General features: G+C 45.4%; 1 protein-coding gene across 1 annotated transcript in view; it reads left to right on the top strand.

Annotated features, from left to right (window-relative positions):
- The window catches only part of LOC124140715 (RNA helicase aquarius-like), a 75,196-nt gene that overhangs the window by 42,958 nt on the left and 15,554 nt on the right, over window positions 1–16,684 (top strand). Inside the window, exons 31-39 of the mRNA XM_048400161.1 lie at window positions 191–262; window positions 1,171–1,358; window positions 1,490–1,661; window positions 3,039–3,209; window positions 4,269–4,354; window positions 4,472–4,583; window positions 5,198–5,260; window positions 6,891–7,013; window positions 14,454–14,526. Of these exons, the coding sequence (XP_048256118.1) occupies window positions 191–262; window positions 1,171–1,358; window positions 1,490–1,661; window positions 3,039–3,209; window positions 4,269–4,354; window positions 4,472–4,583; window positions 5,198–5,260; window positions 6,891–7,013; window positions 14,454–14,504 (1,038 nt within the window). The 3' untranslated portion in view covers window positions 14,505–14,526. The remainder of the gene's footprint in view (window positions 1–190; window positions 263–1,170; window positions 1,359–1,489; window positions 1,662–3,038; window positions 3,210–4,268; window positions 4,355–4,471; window positions 4,584–5,197; window positions 5,261–6,890; window positions 7,014–14,453; window positions 14,527–16,684) is intronic.

Raw genomic sequence — 16,684 nt, 5'->3', positions numbered from 1 at the left:
CACACACCCCATCCCCCCTCCCTCCCCACATAAAAAAATGATTGATGTTAATCATGTTTTCCCCATATTTGGTTTGTGTCTGGTGAGTATCTAAATGAAAGAACACAATTTGTACTAACGTTTTTATATTGCCAGTTAAGTCATAGTAATGAGAATTATTAAATGGAGCCACATTGTATTCTGTTTCCAGTTTGACAACATTCTGATGGAGGAGGCAGCTCAGATTCTGGAGATCGAGACTTTCATCCCTCTCTTGCTGCAGGTACTGTGCACATATAAACATAGATCAATTTCAATTTATCCCGTCACATTTGATTGGGTAACCAAGCAATTTGTGTGTGTGTTTTTTCAGTAACTGAAAAAAAGTAGACCACGCCCACTAATGGACTACTGTTTCCTGATTGGCTGATAATAGAATGGGCGGGGCTCATGTTATAATATTGCACTGAATGATGTCACTGATTTCGTTTTGTCAAAACCTTTTTGTGTTTATGATTAAATAAGCAATCTGTGAAGTTTTTACCATAAAAATTATGGTGTGCACACTTACCGTAAATCCACTTCCAGATTTGCACATTATTCTTTAACTACAAAGAAACCCCAAAAATCTCTATTTTTACAAAGAAACCCTATTAAGCCAAGTGAAATGGAGATTTTGGGATTGCTTGAAGTATTAATCATTATCACCAAGGTAACAGAGAAATACCTTCATATATTTATAAGATTGTAAACGTAAGGTCACGGAAACCATGAAATATGTGGTCATGATTTATTTATAGTTCAAGATGAGCAGAGTGTCAGTATTAGACATTGCTAAGAGTAAACTAGGAGTTGCAGGCCTTCTAAGTCCCCTTTAATCTTTTACAGCTGAAAGTATACATGTTTGTTCTTTAACGCTGCAGTCAGTAATATTCCAGCTGTATGAAAGCAACTTGTAAATAATCTGTCTGGACCAGATAATCCAGTGATTTATATCTTGAACAACGATCCATGATATTGGGGTAACATGACACGCTATCAACGAAGTCCCCAAGATTGATCACGCTATCAAGTTGTCACCTTACGACCGACATAGGTTTCTGGGGACCTTTCCTAAACCGTAATTCCCACATGGACAGAAAACAAGGGAAAAATACTAATACATACTTTTACCCGTACTTCCTTCATCAGAACCCCGAGGATGGCAACAACCGGTTGAAGCGATGGATCATGATCGGTGACCACCACCAGCTACCCCCAGTCATCAAGAACATGGCCTTCCAGAAGTTCTCTAACATGGAGCAGTCTCTCTTCACCCGGCTGGTCCGACTTGGAGTGCCGACTGTGGACCTTGACGCACAGGGGAGAGCCAGAGCAAGGTAAGTCCTATTTTAGGGAGACTTGGAGTGCTGACCTTGGATTACAATTTTCACTGCTGGTAGACATGTAAATCATTTGCCTTCCAATAACCTTGACACTAATGAATTAATAATGTTTTTGTTCCCCCCAGTTTGGCCAGTCTGTACAACTGGCGCTACAAGAAGCTGGGGAGTCTCCCCCACGTCCTCAACCGCCCTGAGTTCCAGATGGCCAATCCAGGCTTTGTGTTCGACTATCAGCTGGTGGACGTGGGCGACTTTAATGGTATCGGGGAGTCAGAACCAAATCCATACTTCTACCAGGTAGGTCTGGCATGTCATTAAGCTGGTAGTAGTAAGCAGTAAGATTGTCTCTGTTGAAGTATTTCACGATGCATGTTGTTGTTTTTGTTAAAAATTAAATTGCTAACTACAACTTTACTCCATTCACTCATCCCATGACCACCTCCATTGTCTAGAAGATTGAGCAGAAGGTCGGTGGTTTGATCCCTGTCCACATCTTCAGCAACCCATGCTTGCCGTAAAAGGCGACTAATGGGATCAGGTGCTCAGGCTTGCTAACTTGGTTGATGCATATCTTTGTATACCATTTGCATGGATGTCAATCACTGGATTGTCTGGTCCTGACTCGATTAATACAGACCTCTGTCACATAGCTGAAATATTACGGAGTGCAGCGTTAAACAACAAACAAACAAAAATCAAACATGTGCCTGGGCTAGGATACCATGATGTAACTGGAATACTGCTGACTGTGATGAAAGACTGAGAGAATAAGGAGGAATAAAATGAGGAATAAAATGAGGAATAATGGATTATCTGTGAATCAGTTTTCCAGATTATTTCATGAGGGACAGGTTGCACGTATGTTATTCTCTATACTCCCAATAGCCTGAGCCAATGTAGATACATGTGGGTTTCCTAATCTCAAGTTGTGACTTCATCTCGGTCTATTGTTTGAGATAAATAAGCCGTTTTATAATACAATTAATAATGGGGGATCATGTTCAATGGGGTGGCCCAGTCGTCTAAGGCACTGCGATTCCTTTGGGCATGCCAGAAACCTATGATTGTGGTTTCGAATCCCGGTTTGCCCCGATTATGTTTCTAGGTTTGTCAGCACCATACCCATGCTCGAGGGGTTTCACCGAAGTGGTAAATGTGGGCTTTCCTCCCACATTAAGCTGACACGCCGTGATATAACTGGAATACTGTTAAAGCGGCGTTAAACCCAACTCACTCACTCATGTTCAATGATTTGCGACAGTGAGTAGACATCACATGACATTACTTTGTTGGGCCGCAAGCAATTAAAACAAAGTAGCAATTGGTGTGAACCATCCAATCAACATGAATTATAAAGTAAAGTGAGTATAACTGGAAGTCTTTTCGCCTCTGTCCATGACCCTCTGGGTGCTATGACCTCCTGCACTCACTGACCTTGTGTTGTGGTGCTATGACCTCCTGCACTCACTGACCTTGTGTTGTGGTGCTCTGACCTCCTGCACTCACTGACCTTGTGTTGTGGTGCTCTGACCTCCTGCACTCACTGACCTTGTGTTGTGGTGCTCTGACCTCCTGCACTCACTGACCTTGTGTTGTGGTGCTCTGACCTCCTGCACTCACTGACCTTGTGTTGTGGTGCTCTGACCTCCTGCACTCACTGACCTTGTGTTGTAGAACCTGGCGGAGGCGGAGTACGTGGTGGCTCTCTTCATGTACATGCGGCTGATTGGTTACCCGGCTGAGAAGATCTCCATCCTCACGACATACAACGGACAGAAACATCTGATCCGTGACGTCATACACCAGCGCTGTGGAGACAACCCCTTCATCGGCAGACCTCACAAGGTAAGCTTTGTCATGTCTGAACGGGACACCATGGTTAAAATCTATGTATTCCACAATTCATTTGGGACTCGTTAAGATATGGACAGTCTACCATATATCCACTTGCTTCTGACTAGTAAATAAATGGCCATGTAAACCCTGGACAAAAACAAAGTATCAAAATCTTCAGCTGAATAGTGTTCTGTTCGAACAGTCAGTAAGCGATGACCTCCAGGCATTAAGAGCTTGCTATTAGAGAATCACTTGACACAATCTGACACGGATATGTCTTGGTGCCAGTACAGAAACATGAACATTTCCTAAGAGCAGAGCTCCAGATAAGCTTTAAGATTTAAGTTAAATATTTAAAAACACTATTCATCTAATCCACGCAAACTGGTGTCGTGTGGGTTCGAGAGCTTTATAGGACTCAAAAATACCATGATACTTCCACAAGAATGTGTGATGGCAAATGATCGTGATGTAACTGTCATTGTGGAGTTTGGCAAGGTTGACGGAATGCCCGTTTATAATTTCAAAATAAGTTACTGATTTGCTAATCGAATACGCAGGGTTCCTTCACAATAATTTGAGGATATGCACAAGTTTTATTTTTGTAGCTTATCTGTAATGTTCGTTGCGTATTTGATACGCTTGGATTTTATTTTACTGCGTATTTCTGCATTTCTGATGCATATTTTACGTAGATACGCAGCTTATCTGGAGCTCTGAAGAGAATAATAAATCAAGAGAAATTTGTATAATAATGAAATATTGTTCAACAATGAATAGTTTCTTGAATATCATCAATATGAATGGAAACACTGAATGATTGAGGATGCACACATCTCTTAACACTAATGTTAGCTATGTCATTACAAGGTACTGTGATGATTCATTACCAGGTGATGAACATTACATCTCATACTTGATTTAATTTACCGTATACAAAATCTCAAGGCAAACTAGCACATTATGTGCTATTTTCTATGAGACACCAGTCCATGAAGAACGTTTACATTTAATAATATCATTTCCGTGGAATCATATCATACATATGGTGTAATGGTGTTTATTCAGGTGACCACAGTGGACAGGTATCAGGGTCAGCAGAACGACTACATCCTGTTGTCCCTCGTCAGGACCAAGACCGTTGGACATCTCAGGTGGGTGGACCGGGATAAGAGACAACGTTATAATTTTGACTTTGTTAAAATAAAGTTTTGACCATGTAGGCAAAGCTTTATTTACTGCACTCGTAACACCTACTTTTATTCTTATAGAGATGTGCGCCGTCTGGTTGTGGCCATGTCCCGGGCTCGACTGGGACTGTACATCTTCGCTAGAGTCGGCCTCTTCAGCAACTGCTACGAGCTGACACCTACATTCAACAGGGTAAGTTGGCCTTACACCTACATTCAACAGGGTAAGTTGGCCTTACACCTACATTCAACAGGGTAAGTTGACCTTACACCTACATTCAACAGGGTAAGTTGGCCTTACACCTACATTCAACAGGGTAAGTTGGCTTTACACCAAAATTCAACAGGGTAAGTTGGCCTTACACCTACATTCAACAGGGTAAGTTGGCCTTACACCTTCATTCAACAGGTCAGTTGGCCTTACACCTACATTCAACAGGATAAGTTGACCTTACACCTACATTCAACAGAGTAAGTTGGCTTTACACCTATATTCAACAGGGTAAGTCAATGTAGATCATTTTGTTCACATCACACATATGGTCAACATTCATCATCACTTACCCCTTCCCTAAAGAAGACTTGTCAGTGTTCTGTGCGAAACACAACAAACTAATCAGAATGCCCATGAGATAACACTACTTTGGTCAAAGTATCGCTGCCAAATATCTTTTGTATTGTTTGTATCTAAAATGATAATGACTGTGAGTGGTTGTGAATAGCAACTGTTTTATATTTAGGCCTATTTCCATGTCTGTTATGTATGGTAGCACAAGACAAGTAATATACCTGCTGTTTGGTCCACAGTTGACATCCCGCCCTCTGAAGATCCACATCGTGCCCCAGGAGGGGTTTCCGCCCGAGAGACAGGTGAGGCTCATTACCAACTCCTCTGTCCATCTGGTGATTCAGATACCTGCAAATATGGCCTGTGGAAACGAGGACATTTTAGAATATTATTGCTCTTGCCTATATCACAATAAGGATGAGTTTCTACAACTGTTTGATCTTCCAGGTTAACAAATGACACAGTCTGTGCATCATTCATTCAAAGGAGTCTCATCTGGGTGACTGATGCTCTATCATGGACTTTACTGAATAACTGAGGCCCAGGCTTATAAGAAATCCTGATTGAACAGAGAATCTTAAAAATACTGAGTTATTTCCCATGTTGACCTTCACCGTCGCAGCTTGTTTCTCACAATCAGCAGAACATATTCTGACTGAATCCTTTTTATTTCTGGTTTGTGCAAAGAAGTACAGTATTGACAGAGGGGTAACAAACTCTTCACACAAAGTTGGGTCATCTGTTTTTTAAATTAATTACCCAAGAGCCAAAATGTTTTAGAGACGTTTTGCAAAATTACAATTAGATTCAAGTATAGCGACAGGGAGAAGCTATTTTGTCATTATAATATACAGTTGTTGGAATATCTAAAGGAACACAGTGCTGGATGGTTCAAATGGGATATTTGAACATAGCAACCATCTCAGAAATAACATGGAATTCCCAGGTCGGAGGAAAGAGTGGATCGATGCTCATGATGTCAATCACTGGACTGTCTAGTCCAGACTCGATTATTTACAGACCGTCGACATATAGCTGAAATATTGCCGGGTGTGGCGTAAAACAACAAACAAAAGAAAAGTGCACCAATAAGAATATTCTACATGTATGCTACTCAAGTTTTATAGGGATAATCAGGCATGTCACTCTATCTATACATACACATGGCGTATGGGAATCAGTTGTGTGTATCATGGAAAGATAGAAACATCCCTATCAAAGTGGAGCAGTATAGAATAGGGATGCACTGGTTACAGGGAATGACCTTGTGGCATGGATCATACATTGGTTTGCCTAGTCCAGACTCAAACCCCAATAGATGCAAAACCACATCCACTCACCTACTGAAATAAGATGTTCGCTTTTGAGTGGCATTAGAAGTTTAATGTACAAGGACAAGTTGTTTTGGATGAAAAACTTTCACCCCTGAAAGACAATATATAGACATTTGTGAATGAGGCAGTTTGTATTCCCCATTAAATAAACAAGTCAAAAAGATAATGTCTGAAAAAACAGAAACACATTGCCTTCCTTAAACCAATGAATATATCACCAAAATTACATTTCTATATATTCATCGAAAGCGTGAAAATTAACCACTTTGTATCATAAAATGGTATTAACTTCCCGATAATGGAAGTTCTCTCTAATGTTATCAAAGCAATCTCCGGACTGGAGTCCTATTGACGTCTTCGTCCCACAATGATAATATGTCAACTCAAGATGTTACGCTGTTCAACGTAGTCTGTCACATACAGAGCATGAGAAGCACGAGATTACAAAAAACATGTGCAAATGGTTTTGCAACAGGTGTTTTGGGGCTCATAAGTTAATCGATGAGTGTATTTGGACGAGCTATCCCAAGACAAACTACAAACAACTGTTTCCTTCTGTTCGACATTTATCCGACACGAAACTCCTTACACCCCACAGGTACAAGAGCGTCCAGAGAGCACCCCGCTAGTCATCGATGACATGTCTCAGATGGCCCAGTTTGTGTTTGACTTCTACAACTCCAAGGTCAACATGCTGATGAGACAGAGAGGCTTCACCAAGGTCAGTGCCTATTAATGTTTCGGGGGGGGGGGGTTGTATAGCCTAGTGGTTAGAGCATTCGCTCGTCACGCTGAAGACCCGGGTTCAATTCCCGACATTGGTAAAATGTGTGAAGCCCATTTCTGGTGTCCACCACCGTGAAATTGCTGGAATATTGCTAAAAGTGGCGTAAAACACTGCTCACACACTCAATGTTTCAGGGTACGAAAATACAGTCTCAGACTCATCTGGCTTCTATACCACTGAAAACAAGTTAAGGAACACTCACACTTAGAAGGCTATGTGTTGCAATACCCACCTGCCATGCAGTCATGTAAAAAGATTGGGTGTTCTTTAACTTCTTTTGAGTAGTTTATATTAAGACTGCAGAACATGATGTTTGCATATTTGTTTCTGAAAAACTTAAATATTTGTCAAATAAAATATAACTGACAAGTGTTTAGCATGTTTAGATTGTAGAGGAAGAGTACTGTTAGTTGTCATTTGGTTATGTTCCAATGATTCCAATTCATCTGTTTCCATGTAACCATGCCTTCATCAGTTATAAATTCTTTATTACATTAAGTAATACGTTACCACTGTTATACCGAGGCTGTTGTCTCCCACAACTGCTGCTATAGCGAAATCTACCACAGAGATCTCAATTACCTCATGCAGCACGTGCGTAGCCACCTAGCTGCCATGTGACACCCTTCACTCTTGTCTCCTTCGTCTGCGTAGCAAGACGTGTATTCCTCCTGCTGAAGCGTTCCTTGAAGATTTGGTGATATTTATTATAGTTTATTCTCTAATAAACTGTGCTTTTATGGGGCGTTGCGGTAGCTACGCTTGGTTATAATTTTCCCGCCAAACGGAAAATTTTTCCCGCCCTTTTTTCTATATACTTGCGGGGTTCGCGTATGCACGTTGTGTTTTACGTTTCCCCTGTTCTTGTATGTTTCGGGGGTTAACATAACTTATTTCTTTAATAAAAGTTATATGTGTATGTTATATGTTCACATTGCTCGTTTATTTTCTTGTGAAAATGTTCGTTTGTGAATCATTGTGGTGCGTGCGTTGTAACCATGTTTTGTTCTTTGTTTATAGCAAACAATCAATGTCTAACATGGATATGTCCCCAGTATTCACCCCCTCTACCCCTGCTCCTCGGAGTTGTGGGGTGTGCAGAAAGTTTTTTGTCGTCCCGGGATCCCCACGATCGTTGCCCGCGGTGCAGGGTTCCTTGCGGGGACACCCGGTGCATCCTGTGCGAAGGTCTGGGGCCTGCGGAGTTTGAGCGGTACCGGCTGTACGTACAGTCCGTCTCCACCCCTGTGGTGGCCGGTTCGTCCGGTCGGGGTCCCCATGCGGGTACCACCTCCTCGGCTGCGGCGGATCCCCTTGCGGCCCTCGGGCTGTCTGGGGATTCCGTCGCCGCATTGTTGTCGAAACTTGTGGACTCCAAGCTGACGGCCTTATCGCAAGATAGGCCGCTGGCTGTTCCGTCCCCGGCCTCTTCGGTGGCCGCGGGGTCGGACGCGGGGTCCACCGGTAAAGCGGCGGATCTCTTGGCGGCCCGTGTGCTGTCCGGGGATTCCGTCGCTGCATTACTTGCATAACTTGTGGACTCCAAGCTGGCGGCCTTATCTCAGGATAGGCCGCTGGCTGTTCCGTCCCCGGCCACTTCGGTGGCCGCGGGGTCCACCGGTACGGCGGCGGCTCCCGTGGTCACCGGTCCTTCCCCCGAACCGTTGCTCCCGCTATCGGTTTAGGACCGCGTGGCCATGGTTTATGACCTCTTTGAGGACATGCCCCGGCCGGTACCGCGGGGAATCCACGACTGTGGGTTCCTCCAAGGTATACGATGAGTCTTCCGACACGGCTTTCCCCGCATCAACCTTGCTGCGCGGTTTCAAGCCTTCCTTGGAGAACGCCTTCGCGGCGGCCTCCGGTCGGTGTCTCCCGTTGCCTCCGACGTCGTGGAGAAAGGGTTTATTCCCGGTACATGACCATGCCTTTCCCGAGGATGGTCCTACCGTGGAGGCCCATGTTGAGCGGTTGGGTGTCCGTGCCCCACCGGCTGCTACGGTAACGCAAGCTACCTTGCACCAGCTGGACGCCCTCGCTCGGCACTCCATGTCTCACGGAGACACTTACTTGGCTGCAGCGGCCCGTCTGGTCGAAGGTTCTCCCACGGACCGTGACCAGCGCATTTACAACTGCCTGCTCAGTTTAAATGCTTCCCTGGAGTACGTTGCCGAGGACTCTCGGCACACACTTGCTCTTGTTGGGTCCCTGCATAGGCGCCTGGGTGCCGCTCCTAACCGGAGCGCGCCCCAGGCTGCTGCGGCCGGTAGGTCTAATGGGTCGGGTTCTTCTTCCTCTGGGAAGTAGCCCCGCCCTGAGGGCTCCGGTATGGGCAATCAGCTGCCCTTTTCGCGGGAAGACGGGGAACTGGGGGAAGCCCAAGTCGTCGACGGACGGCAAGGGCCCCTCCAGGTGACTCTCATTGGAGGGGTTCGTATGCCGACAGCGCCAACTTCGGTTGGCCCTTAGGCGAACCCGAGTCACTTGGCCCTGGACAGTTGCGCCTGCCGCAACCTGTCAGGGCCCCCTCTCCTTCCCCAGTGGGAGCCAGACTCCAGACTTACTGGGAGAATTGGGAACAAGTGTTCGACGACCCGTGGGTGGTCAACACGATTCGGTACGGCTATCGGCTTGATCTCAAAGCGAATCCGCCGCTCACCGTTGCCCCGTTGGCAGGTTTCGATTCGGAAACCGATCTTCCCATCCTCGCCGATGCCATCGGCAGGTTGAGAAGGGGCAGTACAGGAGTTAGCTCTACCAGAAATAACACCGGGGTTTTACTCCAGGATATTTCTCGTTCCCAAGTAGGACAGTGCCGAACTCAGAATGATTCACACGTCCGCTCCCTGGCTGTTCACCCGGTTAACCACCCCCATAGTGGGGTTCCTCGACAGGAGGGGTGTCCGGTACTTCGCGTACCTGGACGACTCGCTAGTAGCAAATCGAATGACGGACACCCTGTCACGCCATCTCGTTTTCGCACGTCGGCTCTTGGAGCAATTTGGGTGGATTATCAATCTCCCCAAGAGCGAGTTAACCCCTTCTCAGAACTTGCTGTTCATCGGAGGTCGGTTCAACACGGTGTCCCTTCGCCTCTTTGTCCCCCCAGACCGGTGGCACAAAATTCAGGCGATGATTGCCAAAGTCTTAGCGGTGCAACAGACTGTTCACTTTTGGGAACAGCTGTTAGGGCTACTTGTATCAGCCCAGGACTGCACCGCACGGGGTTGTCTCCAACTCCGCCCGCTGCAACGGTTTTTAATCCAGTTGTTAGCAACGGAGGTGAACAGTGCGACCGTCGCCCTCCCGGATCGGCTCCGACCGCATCTGGAGTGGTGGACGGTCCCTTACATTGTCTTATCAGGAGTCTCTATGCGGCCCTACCGGGCCACGTTGACCCTGTATACAGACGCCTCTCTAGTGGGCTGGGGCGCCCATCTAAAGGGGGAGGTGAGCTCGGGGCTGTGGTGCGTAGACGAACTAGGTCTTCACATCACTTGTCTCGAGTTCAAGGCAGTGATCAACGCAGTCAATCACTGGAAGCATCGTCTCGTCGACGCCCGGCTCATGCTGGCGACCGACAACACGACGGTAGTGTCCTATGTGAACAAACTGGGGGGAAGCCACAGTCACTCGCTACTCGATCTCACGTTCGAGTTTAACGCTCTGGTGGACAGTGTCCCGTGCCAGATACGCGCCCGTCACATCCCAGGTGTGCGGAACGTACTGGCCGATGCTCTATCGAGGCCTCAGGATCCGAGCCCCGCAGAGTGGATGCTGAAGCCAGTAGTGTTTCAGTGGCTGTGCGAACGTTTGGGTCGTCCGATGGTCGACCTGTTCGCAACGCGGTTCAACAATCAACTCCCGTTGTTTGTATCACCAGTCCCGGACCCGAGGGCCATCGATCACGATGCTCTCGCGTTAGACTGGACGGGCTTGGACGCTTATGCTTACCCGCCGACAGCGTTGATACCACACATTCTAAGCCGGCTCCGAGGAGTTCGCTGTCGAATGTTACTGATCGCGCCCATGTGGCTGAACAGATCGTGGTACCCCGACTTGCTGACCCAGGTCACGCAGTCGCCACTTCCACTGCCTGTGAGACCGGATCTCTTGATCCACCCTCACACCCGTCAGCTTCATCCAAACGCAGGGCAGTTCAATCTGCACGCGTGGATGTTGTCACCGAGCGTCTGAGGAGTAAAGTTTTTTCTCGCCGGGCGTTTCGGGCATACGTTAGTATGCATCGTGATTCTACCCAGAAGGTGTATAATGCACGTTGGGTTATTTTCACGAAGTGGTGTTGTAAACATCACATTCATTCGCCAGATAAGGTATCTGTGCAGGATATTGCTCGTTTCATGTCTCACTTGCGAGAGACCCGGAAACTCTCCGGGGGTTCCATTGCCAACTATGTCTCGTCCGTTGCTACGGTACGGGACGTTGCTATGGGTACCAGTCTCTCCAAAGAGCCGGTGATACAGGGTATTATCAAGGGTTTCAAACAGCACGATCTTAAGAAGGGCCACCTTCGGGCACCGGCCTGGGATCTTTCCCTAGTGTTGCAATCACTTACGGAAGCTCCGTATGAACCCTTGCATAGTACTTCGTTCCGGCATGTGACTTGGAAAACAGCATTTCTCCTCTCCTTTGCCACGGCGGCACGTGTATCCGAAATTCATGCACTCGATGTCGCCAAGGTACGATTCGATAGGGGTGACGAAGGAGCGGTCCGCCTGGGCCTGCTCATGGGCTTCGTCGCCAAGAATCAGAGAGCCGGGCAAACGGAGAGAGAATTCACTGTAAGATCACTCAAAGAAATCTTACATCCTGCTGATACTGAGGACAGAGCGCTGTGTCCGGTTAGGGCCCTTAAGTATTATCTTAAGGCTTCAAATGAACGTAGACAAGGGCATGACCGTCTGTTCATATCGTGTAACCCTAATCGCACGGTTGACATAACTCGCAACTCGATTGCGTTGTGGCTTCGTTCTGTCATCAATCTGGCGTACCGGTCTCGGGGGTTACCGGTAGCGGGGTCAAACCCGCACGAGATCAGGGCGCTAGCGGCAACATTTGCCCTACACTCGAATATCTCTGTTCACAGAATATTACGAGGTTGTTACTGGCGTTCTGACTCGGTTTTTGCCAATCATTACCTCAAACAGGTCGCTGATGCCGTCGTGGAGAGTGTGCACCGTCTTGGCCCGCGGATCGCGGCGCAAGCGGGCACCTAAGGGGTGTGCCCAGCGCAATTCCGAACTCCTCAGGCGTCTGACCTTGCACGGTGGTCAATCTGGGTCGACTCCAATGTTCCCACTGCCGTGGGTACAGGAGTTGGGGTCCCGCAAACCAGCGCACTCACACCACAGGTGAGGGCAGCTTTTTGTGTGCTTTGTCCTTATTTGTATTTTGACAATTATGTCTTTAATTGTCTGTCGTGTATCCCAACCTTGTGATGCATGCTTACAAATACTGGAATTAGGTCACGCGCCTAATGCATACTCTAAGTAGGCTTGCTCTGGGATATACGGTCTGAATGAAATTAATTTCCCTCTTTTCGACTGTTTAACCTGATCTAAGATTAAGCTCACGCGGATACAGTGTTCTCATCCGCTGCGGCGATGAAATACCTATCCAGTGGGGCCGTTTGGAGTCACCAATCGTTTTGGCAATGACGATTGAGCCTTACGGTATGCGCTTGACAGTGCTTTGGTATTCCTATAGGGTAACGCCTAGCTAGGTGCATGCGCATCGAGTGCTTCCGCCTTGGTGTTTACTTCCGCTGGTCGGAAGGAACGCTAGCAGTCAGGATTCGGGTTGTAGGTGCTCCCCACCGCCTACTGTGATAGTCAGCCTCGGTATAACAGTGGTAACGTATTACTTAATGTAATTTGTAGAATTTTCCTATTCGGAATATTCTATAAGTAATACGTTACCACTGGGCTGCTGCACGCCCGTCCGTCCCCCGAGCACTTGCTCTCGCAGGAGACAAAAGTGAAGGGTGTCACATGGCAGCTAGGTGGCTACGCACGTGCTGCATGAGGTAATTGAGATCTCTGTGGTAGATTTCGCTATAGCAGCAGTTGTGGGAGACAACAGCCTCGGTATAACAGTGGTAACGTATTACTTATAGAATATTCCGAATAGGAAAATTCTACAAATTCCCAATCACATATTAAATCAATCCATGATTCAAAATATTCCACATACTCAACATACTCTATATTTATTTAATGGCTAGACCGGGGGATTCTGAGTTAGAATTGGTTGGGAGCAGTTTATGCTGGTCATAAGAGGCGATCAGGGTGATCAGGCCCGATGACCTGGTTGATGGCATGTCAACATGCCCTGATAGCATGGTTTGCTGCTCATAATATCAATCACTGGATTATTTGTCCCAGACTTGATTGATTACGGGTTGCCGTCATGTCATTAGCGGGAATATCACTGAGTGCTTAACAAATGTTAACAGTGTTAACAAAATACACACACACACAGAGACTCCTTAATTAATAATTCTTTATGTTTGAGTTTATATTTATATATATATATATATATATATATATATATATATATATATATATATATATATATATATATATATATATCAACAAACTATCAACCCATGTTTTATGATCAATCCAACCAATTTTCAACACTTCTTGTATTAGAGACATTTCAAATTTTCATTTCTCTCTCTGTTGCATTATGTACTGATTGAAGAGGCAGTAAAATATACTCTAACAGTATCCTGGACTTTCATAATATAAAGAATATAGAAATGATTCATCATTCCACCAGGGTTCAAAAGTCCTTGTATCTTAGTGACAATGGCACAGTTAACATGTTCAAACATGATGACCCAGTTGAAATAAGTTGTCAGTGGCTACAGGGCACACTTACCAATCATATGTTTTTACCAACAGTACCTTCTGACAATATTTATCACATCAAACCAAAACTTAACACGACAAGGGATTAAAAATATGAACATTGGAATGAGCTAATGCACAGTATGTTTCAGAAAATGGTGTCAGAAATAAAAAAGGGTATCATCAATCTGCGTGAAAAGGATGGTGACAAACTTTCAGAATTACTACTTTTTATTACCTTGCATTTGGTAGAAACTAAATTTATTTATACCACATAATGGTATCACATAGCAAAACCCCTCAAAAATGACAAATTTCTACTAGTCCTTATGATACCTTAACTATTTGACAGCTTGGAAAGGACTACAGGACTAGTGCCAATTTCTAACGCTGAAACTTCTTGTTGGCACACTTTAATTGCAAGGGGCACATCCAAAAACCTTTATGAGTGCCCTGGTGCACACGTCAAATAGTTCATTTCTATTCCTGCCTGTTTCAGCCAACGCGACTACGACAGCCACCTCAGAATAGAAAAGCTCCAGCAGAATAAACTAGAAGGGGTTTATCATCAGGTATGTGATCTATTTGTTTGAATTTCAAATATTAACTTCATTCTTTATCATGGGTTAGAATTGGTCCACAGCAACCTTTATTTGTCTTATTTGTCAAGCTCCGTGACTTGGTTGATTGTGTGTCTTAATGCCCTGACTGTGTGGACTGATGCTCATAATATCAATCACTGGTTTGTCTGGTGATGATCTCAACTCCTAAGTTGATTGTAACTCCTATACTTAATAGACTCCATAGACTTAACGTCATAAACTGTCATAAACTGTCATTGTGGAACATACCCGTGAAGATCCGGATCAGAATAGATCTTCAGCAACCCATGCTTGCCGTAAAAGGCGACTCTGCTTGTTGTAAGAGGCGAATAACGGGATCGGGTGGTCAGGCTCGCTGACATGGTTGATGCATGTCATTGTATCCCTATTGCGTGGATCGATGCTCATGATATTAATCACTGTATTGTGTGGTCCAGACTCAACTATTTACAGTCCGCCATCATATAGCTGGAATATTGCTGAGTGCGGCGTTAAACAACAAACAAAGGTGGTACTCAGTAGACATCGTTATTAATACCACTCTATCTTCGTGGTAATGGTAAACTTTCGTAGTGAGGTCGTGTATTTAAATTTTATATATAAAAAAAATAAATAAATAAAAAAAATAAAAAAATTCTCTGTCCAAGAATAACGTCCGAACACCATAGTGATAGAATTGAGAATGAGGGTGCTGGATATGTCAGGTGATCAGGTCGCCGGGGTTGTGTTGCACGGGATTTTAGTGGTGCGTGAACCATGATCACAGTGGTGATTTGGTGATGTATGGGATGTGTTTGGGTGAGTGGGGTTTTTGAAGCTGGAAACTTTGTTCTAGGACGTTTCCACACCAAGATCGAGGAATTAGAGGAAATGCATAGTGTGAGATAGGATAAGTATATAAATATACAATTTATTAGAAAATTTACCAAATCTTTGTGGGGCAGGAACCAGTTTCTATTATCAACAGGCCGGGAATATTGCTGAGTGCTGCATTAAACGACAGAAAAATAAAGAAATCCTGTTTGTGCAGACACTATTTGGCACCATTATGGGTGAATTCATCCAGAAATGGTCCTCAGACTTTCATACCTTGGAGCTGAAATATAAGGAAAATTAGTTTGTTCTTTCACTTGGATGGTCAGTCAGCCCAGTGAACACTAACACCGGTAGCCATGTGGTTCCCCAGCTGACCGGTGTTAACATAGCTGTCAGTCAACAGCAGTAGTGGTTAGTGTGGTTCATTGGCCAGGTTATTCTGTGTCTCTGGCCTGACTCAGCTGTTAACACCTTATACTACAACATTGTAACTTGAGGACTGACTGCTGACAAAACACTTCACTCTTCATTTGATTACCTGTAGATTTGTTAATCCAGACAATTTGTCCAGGAATGGAAGTGTTCTGATTAAGCAAGGTTCACTGTACATATTCCTGCAGTTTCCAGATTGAATATTACCTCAAAAGCTGGATGGCAGGGTTGGCCCAGTAGTACATGGTGCACACAAAGTGACAAACCCTGACATTTCACCCTGTCTATGTTGCTTGGAGGATGTCATCTCCATACTTGTGGTTTCACCAAAGGGTTAGATATGAAGGACCTGCATCATTTATGTTTAAGCCATACTCACTAACAAACTCACTCACTCACCCACACACACACCCAAGCACACACGCCCACTCACCCACTCACTCACTCACTCACTCACTCACTCACTCACTCACTCACTCACTCACTCGGGGCAGATGATGAAGTTGCAAGATTGCCAGCTACAGCCAGTGATATAGTCATGGTCTAGGGCTCACTCACTCACTCACTCACTCACTCGCTCAATCACCCGACCAAACACCCACCCACTCACTCACTCACTCACTCACTCACTCATGGTGCCTAGAAGATGAAGTTGCAAGATTGCCAGCTACAGCCAGTGATATAGTCATAGTCTGGGGCTCACTCACTCACTCACTCACTCACTCACGTACGCACGCACGCACGCACGCACGCACGCACGCACGCACCCACACACCCACCCACTCACTCACTCACTTTTGTTTATTTTGCCTTCTATTTATCAGTGTATAGTTTGAGCTAAAATTATCTGCCAGACAGTCGGGAAGGTGAAGGAAAATTT

This window comes from Haliotis rufescens, unplaced genomic scaffold (genome assembly GCF_023055435.1).
Source record: "Haliotis rufescens isolate VD_foot unplaced genomic scaffold, xgHalRufe1.0.p SCAF_2, whole genome shotgun sequence".
NCBI classification, from domain to species: domain Eukaryota; kingdom Metazoa; phylum Mollusca; class Gastropoda; order Lepetellida; family Haliotidae; genus Haliotis; species Haliotis rufescens.
The sequence above is the reverse complement of the archived record's forward strand: the minus strand, read 5'-3'. Positions and strand labels throughout refer to the sequence as shown.